The sequence below is a fragment of the Neofelis nebulosa genome, chromosome 7, assembly GCF_028018385.1.
Source record: "Neofelis nebulosa isolate mNeoNeb1 chromosome 7, mNeoNeb1.pri, whole genome shotgun sequence".
Classification (NCBI taxonomy): domain Eukaryota; kingdom Metazoa; phylum Chordata; class Mammalia; order Carnivora; family Felidae; genus Neofelis; species Neofelis nebulosa.
Genome location: NC_080788.1, coordinates 59,503,696 through 59,523,164, shown reverse-complemented (window position 1 = coordinate 59,523,164; position 19,469 = coordinate 59,503,696). Strand labels below are relative to the sequence as shown.

Genomic DNA, 19,469 nt, shown 5'->3' with positions numbered 1-19,469 from the left:
ATTTGTTACATAGTTTGGCCTCTCTTTTTAATGTTAAATAGTCTGGGTTTCAAGTTCTTCTTTTCTTTATCTTTTAATTTTTTTTAATGTTTATTTATTTTTGAGAGAGATGCGAGTGGGTTAGGAGCAGAGAGAGAGAGGGAGACACAGAATCTGAAGCAGGCTCCAGGCTCTGAGCTGTCAGCACAGAGCCTGACGTGGGGCTCAAACTCACAAGCTGTGAGATCATGACCTGAGCCGAAGTTGGACGCTCAACCGACTGAGCCACCCAGGTGCCCCTCAAGTTCTATTTTTCTATTAATCTTTAAACAGGTGGCTTAGTGCAAAACTTGAATAGCTGACGCCATTGACCACCAAATTGTTTGTGGACCAGAAATCAACTCTACCTTGTTGCTTCCTTGTATATTTCCTTCTACTATGAGCTTCAAATGCTCTAAGCAGAATTTGGATATCACTACATTTGCTTAATCCTGATTTGATGATGATAATAGTCCCATTGTGCTCCAGGATCTAGATCTTCTGGTTTCAGATCAACACATCTGTGCGTAAAATATATATCCTCTTATTCTTGGCCCTGTTCTCCAGGATTAATTCCAAAAAAGTCATCTGTTAGAAAGGGTACTGAATATAGAGTCTCCATCGTGTGTACTTCACCTGGTTTTTTTCTGTTCAAGAACTGAGGTTTTACTTCCTGTAGAGGCAAGATGAAAGTCAGTATCCTACTTTGCCTGAAACTTGTTAGTTGATTTCTAGTAAGGCCATCAGGGATATGGTCTGGTGGAAGTCGCTGTCCTGGAGGGCTGAGGCTGGCCAAGGAGCTGCCTGGCTCTTGTCACCTATGACGTGGGGCTGAAAGAGATAGACTCACTCATTCAAGATGGCTGAGAATCTCCAGGTGGCAGTGGCAACTGTCCTCAGAGTAGGGAGCAGAGTCTGAGAAAGAGAGGGATCTAGGACAGACTGTGGTTACTTCTCAAACCCTCTGCCTTTTCCCCCTCAGGGCTCTCTTCCTTCTAACATTTTATTTTGAGAAAACTTCAATCCCACACACAAAGTCCAGATGATGATAAATTATCTTCGGTGTATCCTTCACCTAGCAGTTGGTAACATTTGCCTAATAAATATTCTTTAAACAAAGGAACACAAATAGTAAGTAAACATGTGAAAAACAGTTCAACCTAACTGCCTTTTAAAAATATGAAGTCGGGGCACCTGGGTGGCTTAGTCAATTCGCATCCGATTTTGGCTCAGGTCATGATCTCACAGTTTGTAGGTTCGAGTCCCATATTGGGCTCTATGCTGACTGCTTTCTCAGAGCCTGGAGCCTGTTTCAGATTCTGTGTCTCTGCTCCTCCTCCACTCATACTCTCAATCTCTCTCTCTCAAAAAATAAATAAACATTAAAAACTTTTTTAAAAAATTAGGTCAAAAAAGGAGATGCAATTTTTCAATGATAATAACCTGCTTAGGGAAGGATGTGGGAAGATGAGCACTCTTTTTATTGGGCAGTGGAGGGTAACCTCATACAAAGTCTCTAGAGGGCAATTTCACAGTGTATAGCATGTGTTAGAATAGGGAAAAACTGGAAATGTCCCCAGTCCAGGGTTGGGTAAAAAAGTATGGTATATTCATATAATAAAATACAGTTAACCCTTGAACAATATGGGTTTGAACTGTGTGGGTCCAGGTATAGGTAGATTTTTTTCCCCCATAAATATAGTACAGTACTGTAAATGTGTTTTCCTTATGATGTTTTTAACATTTTCTTTTCTCTTAACTTTATTGTAAGAATACAGTATATAATACATATAACATACAAAATATGTGTTAATCATCTGTTTATAGTATTGGTAAGGCTACCACTCAGCAAAGGGCTATTAGTGGTTAACCTTTTAAAGAATCAAAAGTTACATTCAGATTTTCAACTGCAGACAGGGTGGGGCTGTGTAAGGGCCAATTGTACTATGAAAGCATGAAAAACCTACATAGATCTCTATTATGATAGAAATGGATATATTATCCATGATATATAGTTAAATTTAAAAAAGCTATTTGCAAAGAAATATATGCAGAATAATTACATCTTTGTAAACATGTATATCCATATGTATATCTGTATATGAATAGACAAAGTCTGGGAACAAACATCAATTCATTAGCAATAGTTATCTTTGGGTGGTAGGGTAACAGAGAATTTAAATGTTTTTCTTTATTCTTACCTATATTGTCTGAACTTTTCTTTTTATTTTTTTTTAAACATTTATTTATTTTCGGGAAAGCACAAGTGGGGGAGGGGCAGACAGAGGGGGACAGAGGATCTGAACCGGGCTCTATGCTAATAGGCTGACAGCAGCGAGCCCTGCACGAGGTTCCAACTCACAAACTGAACGGCAAGATTGTGAACTGAGCCAAAGTCGGAACCTCAATTGACTGGGCTACCCAGGCACCCCATGGCTGAACGTTTCATAATGAATATGAATTTTATAAGTAGAAAAAACATGAAGCTATGTGGAAAAGCTTTTTAAAATATCAAAGAAAAAAAAGCCTCACAGACAAGTTAAAAAAACAAAAACAAAAAACAGCTTCACAGCACCTGTGTCATGATCTAAGGGATAAAGTCCACATTCTTTCCTTGGCACCAAAGTCCTCTGCAGGCTCTTTAACCCCTCCAGGTGGAGTTAAACTGCTTTGGATTATAATTTATTCATCCACCTATAAACCAGAGTCTCTGAGCCTTTGAGGAAAGATGTTCCCCCAGTGCCAATCCAGTGCCTAGCACCTAGCAAGGTGCTCAGTAAAGGTTAGTTGAATGACTGAAGGATGGCGATGCACACTGAGACCTGATGGATAGATTGGGGCCAGGCTGAGAAAAAAGAAGGCAAAGCTTTGGGAGACCTTTGTCCTGGGGACTAGAAGGCTCTTCCTGTTCCTCTCATTTTCTGTTTAACACCGGCAACAGCAGGTAGGGCAGAAGTGGTTTGGCCCATTTGGTGTGTGGTGTCTGCAAAATAGTCCAGAAAAGTGACAGCTGGGGCTGAGCCAAGTCGGTGAGGGTGATGATGGGAAGGGGAAGAAGAGCCAAAGCTCCTGACCAATGCAAGTTTCAGTACAACTTCTACCCCATCAGCTGTTGAACTGACAATAGCCCTCCCTCAAACATGAGTATACCAAAAATGCTCTATTTGACCAGAATCTGGTTAACTGACAGGTAAACTTGACTTTGAAAGGCAAATATTTTTACTGAACTAGGCTCCTGGCAACCAAGACCCAAATATCCATGATTCTGAAAAAGGGGCATAGATTGGTTTTTTCTTGCTGCTGTGACAAATTACCACTCACTTGGTGGCTTAAAACAATACAGTTTATCATCTAACAGTTCTGTAAGTCAGAAATCTAACCCGAGTTTCAGGGGGTTAATATTAAGGCAAGGCTACTTTCCTTTCTAGAGGCTCTAGAAGAGAATCTGTGTTCCCTGATAATCTCCCCATGGCAAGGTTCTTAATCATTACCACACCTGCAAAGTCCCTTATACCATTCACATTGATTAGGATGTGAACATCTGAGTGGATGGAAGAGTAGGGCGTTATTCTCCCTACCACAAGGTGTGATATGGAGAAAAGTATAAAATTGTTAGTAATAAGAAACCAGTTCTGTATATAATGACATAGAAAATAGCTATATTATTAAATGAAAATAATCAAGCCCAGTTAATATGTATAGAATGATCCAAATTTTGTGGAACCTCCCCTACTTCCTCTCACTAAACTCTGGGTGTAAGCTCAATGAACCTCCTTCCACCTGTCATGGCCTGGTTTTTTGGGGTAGATGGTGGAGCCCATCTCATCCACTCACACCCTCAGGGCATCGAGTGGCCAGATAGGCTAGTCCCACCTCAGGTTTTGATGTCATCAGTCATTGAATAAATAGATTTTTGGCTAGCTTTACAAATGGTAAACTGTCTTTTGGCAAACCATTTGTGGCAAGGTGATCTACAGTTAAAACAATAATAGTAACAAGGATAACGAAAGTAATGAAATAAAGAAAAATATCACAAATACAAATCTTTAATTTTCTGACTTCCTCCTTTGTACCTTGACTGCTTCTATGGTGTGTATGCGTATGGTGGCTTCTTCACCTTTTTATATTCTTTTTGTTTTGAATTACTGATTCTTTACTAAAAATTTCTTCCTGGTTTCTTTGTAGTTCTCTTTTAGGAGAAGAGTTTAGAAAAGTCTAAGGAACCAGAGTGTAGAGAGCATATAGTCAAATGCAGGTCCCACATAGCAGGGGACAGCCAGAAGGGACCACATACACCAACTGGCCAGAGGCAAGTATCAGCTAAGCAAGCTGGAAAGTGGGAAGCTGGGGTTTAGAAAAACTTGCCAAAAGGGAAAAAGGGCATTTGAAGGAGAGTCCTGACTTTTTTAAGGGGGCTTCACGCCCAGTGCGGAGCCTGAACTCATGACCCTGAGATCAAAACCCAAGCTGAGATCAAGAGTTGGACATTTAATGAACTGAGCCACCCATGTGCCCCGAGAGTCTTGATTTTTAATAGTGCTGCATGGAATCTAAGGCAGGATGGAAAATCCAAGTTAGAATTCTATAGTTTTAAACCAGAAACTGAGATGCAGACCCAAGGATCTATGAGGGGAAATCACTGATGAAAAGAGACTATGCCCGTAAGTTAGTTTCTGGGTGTAATATCCCTAGGGATGGTGCCCAATTCTTGGCTCCTGAGGTTGTCCTGTTGCCCCCACACTGTTAGGGGGTTTTGACTTCTGCATTTACTTATTAACCCTTCTCTCCATCCAAGTTGACAACTAATGATGCCTCTAATCCCTTTTATAGTGGGTGCTGTGTTCCAAACTATAATAATAGACTTTGTAGTCATTATTTTAAAATTCCTCACTTTCCAAACTGCGTACAGTATATAGCCATGAAAGGATAAACGCTAAACTTTAACCATGGTTTCTTAGGGGAGGAAAATGAGATGAGAGGCAGACAAGGGAACTTTCACTTTCACTCTAATTGTTTGTATTTTTCCATTGTGCATACATTCATGTGTTGGGCTTGTAATTTAAAATAAAAAGTCCCTTAAATACCGTGCTTACTACTGGGAAGAGGATTTGAGAGAAATTGGAATTTCATAGGTCTGTACTATGGGGTTTTTTTTTTTTTTTAATTTTTAATGTTTATCTTTGAGAGGGATAGAAAGACAGAGTCTGGTCAGGGGAGTGGCAGAGAGAGTGGGAAACAGAGAATCCGAAGCAGGCTCCAGGCTCTGAGCTGTTAGCACAAAGCCCGATGCAGAGCTAGAACTCACAAACCACGGGATCATGGCTTGAGCCAAAGTGCGACACTTAACAGACTAAGCCACCCAGGTGCCCCTGCTTGATGTTTTCAATACCAAATTTGTATGGCTTTCCCAGTAAAAACAAATTGGCAATTGAGAGAGCATGGTGGTTACACACAAACCTGAGGCCGATTCCCCACCAACCAGATATCTCCACTCTCTCATCTTGAATTTTCTCATGTAGTCTCCCTCAAACAGATATCATAGTACTTACGATGTATGGATTTTGTCAGGTTTTTCCCTCCTCCCATGAATGGTGTCTGACTTGGTAACTATCAATAAGAAAAAGACCTCACTCTGTGCTCCATTTGCTTTGGGCCCATTGTGTAATAGCTTTCAAATCTGAGGATTCAATCAGCCCAGACACCTTAGGAGGGTGCTAATAAATTAATCATTGTACTGATTTTAACTCCAGATTGGAATCTCCTGGTTGGCAGAGTCTGTTATCCCCTTCTGCTTTATTGTTACAGTACCTAGATTTTCCACAAAGCCTGCAGTCAACTGACATTTGCTCAATTTAGTGGAATTTAACACAAAAGATTGAGGATTTCCAGTTCCCAGACAGACTAACCAGGCTGTACTTTTGAGCAGGCAACAATCTTCAGCCTCCTCAAATTAAACCATTTAACAATACGCATCTTTGGGTTGGAGGATTGTCTGTTTTAATATTCTTTATAGTTTTTAGTATGTTCCAATTTTCTGTCATGTGCATATATTACTTTTGCGGGCAGAAAAAAAGTGTCAGTTAAAAAAATAATCCTACACATGTTGGTGCTGGTTCCTGTTTATCTACTTCCCCTTATCTTCTCATATGCTTTTAATCCTTGCCCTGATCTCTAAGCCAGGCAATGAATTGTTCCCATGAACCCTTTCTCAGAAAGTGATTTTCTAGTGGAAATTATGGGGCCTTTGGAATCAGATGGTCCACTGTCTGAATTTCAGCTCAGTATGAATGTGGGCAAGTATCTTACCTCTCTATCTCCTTATCTGTAAATGAAAGTAACACCTCCGTTCTAGATTGTTGTGTAGTTTGGGTCAACAGCTTCATAAACTTTAATTTGTATATGGATCACCTGGGGTGTTGTTAAAACGCAGACTCTGGTTTAGTAGGTCTGGGTTGGGCCCAAGAATCTGCATTTCTTTCTTTCTTTTTTTTAATGTTTATTTATTTTTGAGACACAGAGAGCCAGAGCATAAATGGGGGAGGGGCAGAGGGAGGGGGAGGCACTGAATCGGAAGCAGGCTCCAGGTTCTGAGCTGTCAGCACAGAGCTGAACAAGGTGTTCGAACTCACAGACCATGAGATCATGACCTGAGCTTAACCGACTGAGCCACCCAGGTGTCTCCCAAAGTCTGCATTTCTAAGAATTCCTAGGTGTTGCTGATGCCAGTGATGTATAGACCACACTTTCAATTACAACGGAGGGATTAATGACAGAACATTTGAAAAAGCCCAGGCACAAAGGTCCTATGCTTATTCCTCTCTGCTTGAGTGGGCCTGGCTTTTCTAGCTGTTTGGATGGGCCCATCTCAGAAAACTGCTGACTGAGATCCACTCATGTGCAACCCAACCTATTTGCATTTTAAGCTATTCCTATTTTCTCCCCACTTCAGTTATCATTCTTTTTCTTTCTGTTCAAGCACTCCATTCTTCTTTTGTCAAACAAAAATACAGGTGTTTTTTTTTTTCTAACAGCTTTATTGAGGTATAATTGACATACAATAAATTACATTTAAAGTGTACAATTTAATAAATTGTAATATATGTATATATCCATGAAATCATTGTCAAATTCAAAATAAACTCATATCCATCAACCCCAAAGTTTCCTTATGTTCCTGACTCTCTCCTCTCAAACCAACCCCCCCCCCCCCACCCCAAACCACTCATCTACTTTCTGTTGCATAGATTAGTTTGCCCTTTCTAGAGTTTTATATAAACAGAATTGTACAGTATATACTTTTTCTTGTCTGGCTTCTTTCACTCAGCATAATTATTTCATCTATGTTGTTGTGTGCACCGGTCCTTCATTCCTTGCTTAATGCTGATGGTATTCCACTCTATGGATATATTCCACAATTTGTTTATCCAATCACCTGTTGACATTCGAATTGCTTTTAGCTTTTGGCTATTACAAATAAAGCTGCTATGAATGTTTGTGTACAGGTCTTTGTATAGACAAATGCTTTTGTTTTCTCTTGGGTAGATACTTAGAGTGCCTGGACAGTACATGTTTAACTTTTTTAAAAAATTGTCAAATTGTTTTTCTTTTTTTAAAAAATATTTTAATGTTTATTTATTTTTGAGAGAACAGGACAGAGCACGAATGGGGGAAAGGCAGAGATAGAAGGAGACACAGAATCTGAAGCAGGCTCCAGGCTCTGAGCTGTCAGCACAGAGCCCGATGTGGGGCTTGAACTCACGAACCATGAGATCATGACCCATGCTGAAGTCTGACTCTAAACTGACTGAGCCCACCCAGGCACCCAAATTGTTTTCCAAAATAATTATATCATTTAACATTCCCACCATGAGGACATGAGAGTTCCAGTTCTTGCACATTCTTGAAAATATTTACTATTTTGAATTTTTTTTAATGTTGTTTATTTTTGAGAGAAAGTGTGAGTGGGGGAGGGGCAGAGAGAAAAAGAGGGGGTGACAGAAGATCCGAAGCAGGCTCAGTGCTGACAGCATACAGTCTAATGCGAGGCTTGAACTCACAAACCATGAGATCATGACCTGAACCAAGGTTGGACACTTAATGAAGTGAGCTACCCAGGTGCCCCAAAATATTTACTATTTTGAATTAATATTCATTGTAAAAAAATTTTTAGGAGAGTCCTATAGGCAAAAAAAAAAAAAAAAAAAAAAAAAAAAAAAAAAAAAGTACAGCTGCTATACCCACAACTGGGAAATAACACTATTAAATTGCCATGTTTGTGATTTCTACAAGCTTACCCTCCTAGACAAACGGTCTCAATAAAACAAACAAACTTTATATCTCATTTTCATTCTCACTACTCAAAGCATGTCATAAATGGAAATTCAAGGAAAATACAGGAGTTCCCCAAACACAGAAAACTGGAAGATATACTTTTCTGTCTTTACTGCATTTTATTTTTTTTAATTGTTATCTTTTTGTCTTTGCTGCATTTTAAAATTGCTTTTTAAATTGGTTTTCTAAGTGAATACGTCAGAATCTATCTATAATGAATTTTAAGTATAGTATTTCTCTATGATGTAGTAAACAGGGAATTTAGAGGTAAAATATAGCCATGAGTCTTCCTATACTCTCAGGGCACTAGAAAACACTTCAACACTAACATTTCAGGCCTTAAGAGCCTTAAATGAGTTAAACACACACACACACACACACACACACACACACACACACACACACACACACAAATGGGAGAAGCAAGAATTGGTTTACTTGTAACTTTATGCATGACAATTATTCTTGTACCACAAGAGAGTTATAGATTGAGCTGGTAGGAAAACTAGGTATGTAACAACAATAATCATAGTACATTTGTTAAACATTATAAAACACTCTGCTAGGAACTGTGTGAGGCTCTCTGTGCATTATCTCATTTCATTAGATCTGTGGAGAGTATTCTTTTTCTAGTTCAGACGTGGCTTCCACATTAGGGGTTATTACGAGGTCTAAAAATACATAAAAGAAATCTATAACATAACATATTTGTTGGCTTTTTGGGGAATCACAACCCAACTCCCTTTAACTGAAAACCATGGTGATTTCCAAGATCTCCGTCTCTCCCGCCCCCATGGTTGAGAAAAGACTGCTGGACTGAGTTGTCATGTGATGTCAGCATCTTTTTTATGGTATGTCTGGAGAGTAAGTTTTCTTAGTGGGTCTGTCCAACATTGTTAAGCTCTTACAGTCAGTAGGTTTGACTTCTTTGGCTGGACCTATGGCCCATGCAATCCAAATTCTCACTAAAATTTCAGAGCCCTTATTTTCCAAGAGTCTAACGCATGAATGGCAATAGCATCAGGCAAGTTTGAATCCTAGTCTCAGCTTTTGTTATCCCTTATTCATAAAAATTAATGGGGTGATTCCTATTTCCTACCGTTTATTCACATATTTACCGGTTTGTTCATTCAATCATTCGTTCGTTCGTTCATTCATTCATTCATTCATTCCATTTACGGAATACCTGCTATGTATCAGGCGCCATTCCAGTGTGGTAATTCCAAAGGAATGACGTACCTAAAGGGGTCTGTAAACTCTAAAGCTCTAGGCACTTACTGCTTTGGCAGTGGTTGTTTTTCTCACAAATCAACAAAACTAAGAAAATTATCTAAACAACAGCAGGAAGATACAGGGAAAATTTTCTTGGCACAGGGCTTTACAAAAGCAAACTTTGGCCTGAAGGAATTGAGGAAGGAATAAGGTCCTTGTCCATTCTGGACAGTTCTCTGAGCTGTCCTCAAGAGACCTCGAGGCTTGGGGACTGTTTTTCTTACTCAGGGAACCCGTAACCCTACATTATATTTCCGGGGCCATAGTTCTTAATCGAAGTTCTTATTCTGCCCCACACCATTCATCCTTTGTCCGCGCTCTTAATCTTTCTGGGCTTCAGTTTTCTTGAATGAAAACCACATGTCCTCAGGTCCTGCTAGGGACATGGTAAGCAAGTCACTCTGAGGCTGGCTGGTTCTCAGAGAGGGGCTGGACCAGAGTACTTCCAGCCCGAAGTTCTAGGATAGGAGGCCCTCCGCACAAGCTCTGGCGTGCACCCCAAATCGAAGGGCGCGGGTTTATAGACAGCGAAACTACTCGGCCCAGCCCAAGCCTTTCTAAGCATCAAGGGACGTTATAGGAAAATGAAACTGAAAACGGGGAAGTCCCCCTCTCTAACCTGGCCCGGCACCGCGCGCTAGGAGACAAGTGACGGCCCCTGCCGTAAGCGTTCTGATTGGCTGTGCGCGCGTGGCCTATAAGTAGAGGCGCAGGGCGGGCTGGCCAGTCCTACTTCTGGCGCTGCTCTGCTAGCAATGGCGCGTTTTGTGGTCTTGGTCCTGCTCGGACTGCTGTGTCTGTCCCACCTGGATGCCGTCCAGCGTGAGTGTCCCCTCTTGTTCTAGCCCTTCCTCTTCTGTACCCCGATCTGTTTGGCTCTCTCAGCTTTAACTCTGTAAGTCACCCACTCCTTCTCCTCCCTGGGGACTAGCCGCGGGCTAGGTCTCCGGGCCGGGTAGCGGTGGGGTGGCCGGGCAGTGGGGAGGGGTGTGAGCCCAGGACACAAGTATCCTTTTACTTCTTCGGGAGAGAGGGACGGGGGACGCCTTCGGCGTGCCCGTACCAGGTGGGTCAGGACAAAGTTTCGGGGGTGATGACAGACTTCGGAACGACAGAGGTGGGGGAGGGTTTCTCTTCCGCGTAACCTCTAGTTTCCCGAGCGCAGCTGCCTGGGAGGGCTGGAAGGCGGGTCCTAAGGACGCGGGATCCCAGGCTGTGAATGGGTGGAGACATCCGACTGGGCTTGCGGGAGGCACCGCGCAGGTACTTCGGTCCCCTGCAACTCTACTCCACTCGGATCGCGGATTTCTCCGGCACGCCCGGCGGGTTCACCCGCCCAACAAACAGGGGAGGGATCCGCACGTGGCATTTGTAGACTGCTTTGAGGTGTTACAAAGCGCTTTCACATCGTTTAATTCACTTGTTGCCATTACATGTAGCTTTTAATAATCATAAGAGCTACTAGTTATTGGTAAGGAGCGTGCCGGGGACCTTTTGTGCTTTATGTCACTTGATTTTGAGATGAGCTTACGAATGTAAATATAATGGTTATCATCAGCATCTCACAGATAAAGGGAGATACCGAGCGTTTAACTTAAACACACAACGTGGGAGAAATGGCAGACAGTCGAGGGGGACTAGAACATTTTTGGGGGGAAAATGGCTCAACTTTGGCTCTACTGCCTGTGGTTTTCCAGTACCTCCTTGTCACCTTAGGGTGTGAGATTCTTGCTAGCAAGCTGGAGAGCATTCGGGCCTTGTTTCCTTTTCTTCACAGAGGGCTTCCTCTTAGGCTCTTTGCCTGGTTCTTTCCAATAAGAACTAAGCCTCTACTTTCTGTTTTGAAAAAGCGAAGGTTTACAAGTCAGGGAGATTGTAAAACCAGTGATAAGGATAATCAACCTGGTTGGCCAGGTTGTCTGTCATGGACACTCTAGATCCTGAGCACGGTCTATATACCTTTCAATATACCAGACCCTCTCACATTTTCCCCTCACAAAAGCCTCTGTGAAGCTGGATCTTTTGATCATGAGATAAAGGTATTTATTTATAATCTGTTTACAAAGTAAAGCACAGTTACTATTATTGATATTTGCTGGCAACTATAGAAATCTTTAAAAAAATAAGCTAACATTAAAAGAAAAATCTTACTTTGAAAATTTCTAGGGTAATACATGCCATGAATAGATCACTTCTAGAAGATACATAAGAAATGGGTAATGATGATTGCTGTTGTGGGGGAGGTCTATTTTTTGCTCTGTCCCCGTGTGGGTTTTGTTTCAGTGTGCACATAAGTTGATTTTTCAATTAAGCTTCAGAAGAACTGTCCAAAAGTCACAGAGCCAGTAAGTGGCTGAGCCCAGAAACAAACCAAGGCTTATCTGATACTCATCTTCCTCTCAGAAGAGACTATTGTGATGTTCTTGCAGAACCCTGCCTGGCTCCCTCATAGAATTCTAGGCCTGATGAACTTGTGCTCTGATTCTTGTGGTATTTATTATGTTCTAATTATTAGAAGCTCCAATATAAAATGCTTTCTGATTTGTCCTCACTTTAACTTAATGAAAAAAAATCAAAGCTTCATTGGGATCCCCAGTGTAGCTCCTATTGGGGCTGGTGATCTTTCCTTTGATGATGGGGTGTTTGTAGACAGATATATTTGGTCAGAATATCCTGGCACTCCTCCCTATCACATCCTGGACATGGAGGAGTTGCCTTTTAGTGATCTTGTACCCTGCATGTGTGTGTATTTAAAAGTGAATTATACACATGAATTAGTGTCAGTCTGTGTGCTTAGTAGCAGTAATACTTCTCTTCATTGGATGAAAAATATGGAAGTACAGTTTTTGATAGTTTCTTTCCATATCCCCAGGGTAGATCTAGTTATGCATCCCATTTTGGAAAAGCATATTCTATAGCAGCAATGTATTTCCAACATGGCTAGTTGTAGCAATCACTTGAGGGTGCTAATTAAAAATGCAAATCCCACTCTTATACACATTACTCCACTTAGTCAAAATGGAGAATATGTTCTTTCCCATTTGCCACGGTCTTCACCCTTCCATAATGTTCTTACTGAGCCCATATCACTCATTTATGGTATCTTCTGACTTATGTAGGCATTTAAGTTTTGTTTGAGGTAATACTAATAACAACATGTGCCACTTACAGAGCAATTGGTATGTGCCAGGCACTATTCTAGACACTTAATACATATTGAGAAGTCAGATGGGTGTGGGTCTAGGCAGGAGCATGAACCAAAAAAGAAAGTAATAAACAGTTAAAAAAAAAAAAAAAAAGGCTGAAACAAAGTACAGTAACATGAGTTTTTTGATGTGGCTATTATGGAGAGTGTATGAAATGAGAAATGAAGTTTGAAAAGGAGGGTGGGGCCAAATCATGAGGACTCTTGAGACATGTGTTGAGGAATTATATGGGTGCTGAGAAGCCATCAAAAGTTCTTGAGAGTCTCCACATAAAGGTCTTAAAGATTTGGCACAAACTCCAGTGACAGAAGACAATACTACTAGAAATCTGTAGAAAAAAACCAAAAAGCCACGAGTAGAGAAAGTATGTGAAAAAGATACTAAATCATGGTTTATCCCTCAAAATGGGTAGCTTTTTGGAAAAGTAGACAGAGTGGAAATGGAATTGGGAGAAATCAGTGATCAGATTTAAACATTGTTGCCCAATCTAGCTTTAGACCAAGGTGGCCCCAAGTGAAATACCGTGCAACTTTCATTTGTCTTTCCTTGATGTCCCTCAGATCCTCCAAAGGTTCAGGTTTACTCCCGTCACCCAGCAGAGAATGGAAAGCCAAATTTTCTGAACTGCTACGTTTCGGGGTTCCACCCACCACAAATTGATATCACCTTGATGAAGAATGGAAAGAAGATGGAAGCGGAACAGACAGATCTGTCCTTCAACAGGGACTGGACTTTCTATCTTCTGGTCCACACCGAATTTACTCCCACTGTCGAAGATGAGTATAGCTGCCAGGTGAATCATACTACTCTCAGTGAGCCCACGGTCGTTATGTGGGGTAAGTTTTTAAGTTCTTTCCTTAGCTACTGACAGTTGTATCTGAGAATAGGCACAGCTTAAAGACGCTTTGATATAAAAAAATCTGCATACTTCAATTGACAGGGAACATTGTAAAGCTCTGATTAGTGGCACCTTGAGAGACCTCTGCACAGCATGATCCCTAAAACAGTAGTTTCCCTGTAGCAAAAACAGGGAGCAGCAGTAACCAGCAATTGCACAAATGCACACAAACTCCTAATGTTTCTTACCTGCTAGCTTCTTTGGGCTTTTCTGACAGCCTCATGGATATGTAGAACCATCAAAAGTCTCAGGGAGGCACAGGCCTTTGTGAGACCTGCTATCCTAGTTCCTTATCCAGTACTCCCTTGATGGGTTGGGATCTGAGCCTAGTAGGCAAGGTTGGCCCTACTGAGTATTCATGGTTAGGGACAGCAGGCTATTCTAACAGCCTCATTTGTAACAGTTTTAGACATTTGTTAGCATATGGTATTTTAAAAGTAAAACTTACTGTCTTTCTCCATTTTCTTTTTTGTAGAGCGAGATAAGTAACCAGCATCATGGAGGTAGGTGAAAATACTTTCTTGTTTCACTGTCCTGGGGACTAAAGACAACTCTAATAGGATAACCCTCATTATAGGGAATATATTAATCAGGATAGCATTTCAGCAGGCAAATAATCCTACACGGAATACATTTTCTTTTCCTGTGGAGTGGCATGAGAAAGGTATGTAGCCCTAGTCTAATGCTGCTGGCGTCCCTAGCCCTCTAAACAAAGTTAGAGGAGCTGTTGGAGTGGTGTAACAGGATAGGGGCAGCCAGTTTACCTACATTTCCTGCGAAGGTCTGATCTTTCTTCTTCCACTTCTACAGTGTGCATCTCTGGGCCTTCAGAAATGAACTGTTCTCTTCCTTTGCATAGCAGTTGCTTTGTTATTCAGCCCGAAGAGAGGAGTGACATGATTCTGCAGACATCCTGTTCCTTCAGTCTCTTGTTCAGCCTTAGTGTGTGGGCGCTGTGTTTGCCTTCTAGAGGCTCCAGTCCAATAGGGGAGAGAAATGGAGGGGCGCCTGGGTGGCTCGGTTGGTTAAGTGTCCGACTTTGGCTCAGGTCATGACCTCACAGTTCATGGGTTTGAGCCCTGCATCAGGCTCTGTGCTGACAGCTGAGAGGCTGGAGCCTGCTTCAGATTCTGTGTCTCCCTGTCTTTCTCTCTGCCCCTCTCTGCTCACTCTCTGTCTCTTGCTCTCTCTCTCTCTCAAAAAAAATTTTTTTTTAAATACAAGAAATGGAAACATTGTTATGATGCAATGTAAAGATACTATAATATATGTATCTACAGAAACTTCTAGCAGCGTGAGAGAGGGAGGAATTGGACTTCTCTGCATTGTTGGTTGGAATACAGAGATAGAAAATACAGCTTTTCAGTGAAATTCTACTTCATAGGGTACCATCATAGCGAAAACCTATTCAAATTTCCGATTATGTTCTAGCACAGGGAAATCGATTTGAGAGAGCATCAGAGAGTTTGGGTGACCTGCCCAGAGTCACACAGTTACTAAATGGGAGAGCCAGGACCCTACCTCTAATACCAGCATTCTTTCCTCTAAGGTTATAGGAAAACCAATGGGATAAATTAATGGGATATGCTCTTGGTAATGGGTTTGGATAATTGTCTGCAGCTATTTCTTTTACAAACAGTGATTTACACAGCAGAAGTTAGACAAGTGTGTTGATGTGATCTGTAATCCAAATAAAATAAAATAAATGCATTTGCTAACAAGCCTTTTTTCTTTTTTTTTCAGGTTTGAAGATGGTGCATTTAAATTGGACTGTTCTCAAATCCTGCATTCTTTTTAATGCTGTTAGCCTTTTATGTTCCATGATACAAATCATAAAGTTATATTGATGATAATACAAGTATAATCTACTTGATAATTCTCTAATGGGCACTGCCTGGCATATTTGACCTGTCTAGGCATATAGATGTACGTTTCAGGGCTGGAAGCTTAGAGGTGGGGTGGGGAGGAGAGAATCCTCATGTTCACCATTAGTATCTTTGCCAGATCTGAACTCTCCAGTCTCTTCACACAAAACTCAATAAGAATATAGCTATGCATGTTTAGAATTAACTTCCAGTTTGCATACTCTGCTGGGAATTGTGAAATGTTTTGAAAGATAACTGTCAAATTATTGGTAATCTGTTATAGTGCATAAGGCATTTCCTATATAAAATTCCTATTGACTTCTTGCATGTTAGAGCCATTGTTGCATATAATTTGACTTCTGTTGATTTTCTTTTACTAATTAAAACAATGGTAAAAACTTGATGTGTTCAGTTTCTTATATTTTACTCCCTCTGTTACCCCTTTGTTTTAAAACAGGAAAACAGGGGGCGCTTGGGTGGCTCAGTTGGTTGAGTGTTCGACTTCAGCTCGGGTCACGATCTCAGTTTGTGAGTTTGAGCCCCGCGTTGGGCTCTGTGCTGACAGCTCAGAGCCTGGAGCCTGCTTCTGATTCTGTGTCTCCCTCTCTTTCTCTCTGCCCCTCCACTGCTCATGCTCTGTCTCTTGCTCTCTCTCTCAAAAATAAATAAACATTAAAAAAAATTATAAAACAGGAAAACAGTCTTCAAGAGTCACTCGGAGAAGAGTGTAAACCACTGTTATATAGGGCTTAACTCACAGTGGACAGGGCCTCAGTGATCTGCATTGTACAGATGAGGAATGGGATCCCAGGAAAATTAAATGACTTAGGATGACACAGTGCTCTGCTGGCATAAAAAACATGCCTCTGTCTTTTAGCCAGTGTTCTGTTCCTTTTTTTTAAAAAAATTTTTTTTAACGTTAATTCATTTTTGAGAGACAGAGACAGAGTGTGAGTGGGGGAGGGGCAGAGAGAGAGGGAGACACAGAATCTGAAGAAGGCTCCAGGATCTGAGCTGTCAGCACAGAGCCCGATGCAGGGCTCGAACCCACAAACTGTGAGATCATGACCTGAGCTGAAGTCAGACGCTCAACCGACAACCACCCAGGCTCCCCGCTGCAATCTCTTATGACAGAGATTACTACATTTTGGACCCCACTGGATTCTTTCAGTGTGTAACCATCACTCTCCAATTCATGTAATGACTTTTTAAAATTTTTAATTTTTATTAAATAGTTCTCTTGCATTTTCTTATAATTCTCCCTTTAAGAAAAATTTAGAAGGGCCCAAGAAACCAGAAAAAGACAGTATATGATATGATGCAGGTTCTAGACCTGCAGGGTCTAGACCTGCAGGCCCAAGAGGATCTCATACCTTAAATGACCAAAGCAAGTGACAGTGAGAAAAAGCTCTCAGGTGGGAGCCATGGACTAAGGCAATTCATCAAGGTCATGTAGGGAAAAACATCTGGAAGAGAGAATCCAAAGGAATACAGAAATTTGAATCAATTCAGCAATTTTAACCTGGAACAACTCTGTTGACCCAAAGACCTACAAGGAACATCGAGACAAGGCTGTGACTGTAGCTTAGTGGTTTGTGTGTAATATTCCTTAAGAATGGTGATCAGAGCTTGGCAGCTATGGCAGAAATCCTGCTCACGCCTTGTTCAGAGCACCAGCATTTGCCTATCTCAGGTGTTCCAAGCTGAGGTGGTACTTCTGATCTCTCTCTCTCTCTCTCTATATATATATTTTTTTTTTTTAAGTTATTTATGTATTTCTGAGAGAGAGAGCCAGAGAGCGAGCGAGCACACATGTGTGAGCGGGGAAGGGACAGAGAAGGTGGGGAGACAGAGGATCTGAAGCAGGCTCTGTGTGGAAAGTAGAGAGCCCGATGTAGGGCTCGAACTCATGAACCGTGAGATCATAACCTGAGCCAAAGGCAGATGCTTATCAGACCCAGATGCTCCCATTTTATATATTTTTAAATGGCCTTAAAATTTTTTTCTCAACCTCTTTAAGCAGATACACCCACAGGAAAAGGTCCAGAAATGTATTCAATAACCTCTTAACAACAGGCAGGCCCTAAAATGTCAGGAGTAAGATAAAAGTAGACTTTTTACTTTTATTTTTTAAAAATTTTAATTTCAGTGTGGTTAACATACAGTGTTATATTCATTTCAGGTATACAATTTAGAGATTCAACAATTCCATATATTAAGTCAGGGCTCAACAAGATAACTACTTTTATTTATTAAAAAAAATTTTTTTAATGTTTAGTTTTGAGAGACAGAGACAGAGACAGAGCACAAGCAGGGAAGAGCAGAGAGAGAGAGAGGGAGACACAGAATCTGAAGCAGGCTCCAGGCTCTGAGCTGACAGCACAGAGCCTGACGTGGGGCTCAAACTCATGAACCATGAGATCATGACCTGAGCTGAAGTCAGATGCTCAACCAACTGAGTCACCCAGGTGCCCTGATAACTGTACTTTTAATAACCTTCACCTATCTCACCCATCCTCTTCTTCCCTCTGGTAACCAGAGTTTGCTCTCTGTAGTTAAGAGTCTGTTTTTGGTTTGTCTCTTTTTTCTTTATTTGTTTTGTTTCTAAGTTCAACATATGGGTGAAATCATATGGTATTTGTCTTTGTCTGGTTGGCTTACTTACCTTAGCATTGTACTCTTCTAGAGCCATCCATGTTGTTACAAATGGTAAGATTTTATCCTTTTTTTTTTTTGGCTGAATAATATTCCATTGTATATGTACATATACCCCTCTTTATCCATTCATCTATCAGTGGACACTTGAACTGTGGGTTTTTCCCATTCAGCACTTTATTTTTTTTTTTTTTATAAATTTTTTTTTTCAACGTTTTTTATTTATTTTTGGGACAGAGAGAGACAGAGCATGAACGGGGGAGGGGCAGAGAGAGAGGGAGACACAGAATCGGAAACAGGCTCCAGGCTCCGAGCCATCAGCCCAGAGCCTGACGCGGGGCTCGAACTCACAGACCGCGAGATCGTGACCTGGCTGAAGTCGGACGCTTAACCGACTGCGCCACCCAGGCGCCCCCCATTCAGCACTTTAAATATATTATGCCCACTTACTTCTGACCTGCTAAGTTTCTGTTGAATAATCTGCTGATAGACTTCTGGCATTTCCATTGTATGTGTTTTCTTTCCTCTTGCTGCTTTTAAGATTCTTTCTTTATCACTGCTTTGTGACATTTCAATTACTATGTGTCTTCTGTGGACCTCCTTGGTTGATTTTGTTGGGAGAGCTCTGTGCCTACTGGATCTACATTTGTTTCCTACCGCAAATTTGCAAAGTTTTTAGTCCTTATTTCTTCAAATAAATTTTCTTCTCCCTTTTCTCTCTCTTATTCTTCTCTGGGATCCCTAATGTGAATGTTATTACAGTTGATGGAGTCACTGAGTTCCCTGAGTCTATTCTAATTTTGCATAATTTTTCTTCTCTCACTTGCTCAGCTTAATTACTTCCCAATACTCTGTCCTCCAGATTGGTGATTCATTCTTCTGCTTCTTCTAACCTGTTATTTATTCCATCTAGTGTATTTAAATTTTTTTTAATGTTTATTTATTTCTTTATTTTGAGAGACAGAGAGTTAGTGGGGGAGAGGCAGAGAGAGAGGGAAACAGAATCCCAAGCAGGCTCTGTGATGTCAGCACAGAACTCCATGTGGGGCTCAAACTCACAAACCCTGAGATCATGACTTGAGCTGAAATCAAGAGTCAGATACTTAATCGACTAAGCCACCCAGGTTACCCTAGTATATTTTTTATTTCAATTATTGTGTTATTTATCTCTGATTGGTTCTTTTTTATCTGTTTGTTAAGGGTCTCATGCTGTCCTCCAGTCTT

General features: G+C 41.1%; 1 protein-coding gene and 1 long non-coding RNA gene across 2 annotated transcripts; both read left to right on the top strand.

Annotated features, from left to right (window-relative positions):
- The first annotated feature begins 10,284 nt into the window (after positions 1-10,284).
- B2M (beta-2-microglobulin) lies at positions 10,285-15,991 on the top strand. The gene is made up of 4 exons (XM_058737898.1): positions 10,285-10,443; positions 13,388-13,663; positions 14,201-14,228; positions 15,469-15,991. The coding sequence occupies exons 1-3, from the start codon at positions 10,377-10,379 to the stop codon at positions 14,212-14,214; spliced, it is 357 nt and encodes a 118-aa protein (XP_058593881.1). The 5' UTR covers positions 10,285-10,376; the 3' UTR covers positions 14,215-14,228; positions 15,469-15,991.
- Positions 15,992-17,337: 1,346 nt separating this feature from the next.
- LOC131516644 (uncharacterized) lies at positions 17,338-18,959 on the top strand. The gene is made up of 2 exons (XR_009264184.1): positions 17,338-18,403; positions 18,654-18,959. It is a non-coding gene; the product is annotated as an uncharacterized LOC131516644 (long non-coding RNA).
- Positions 18,960-19,469: the final 510 nt, after the last annotated feature.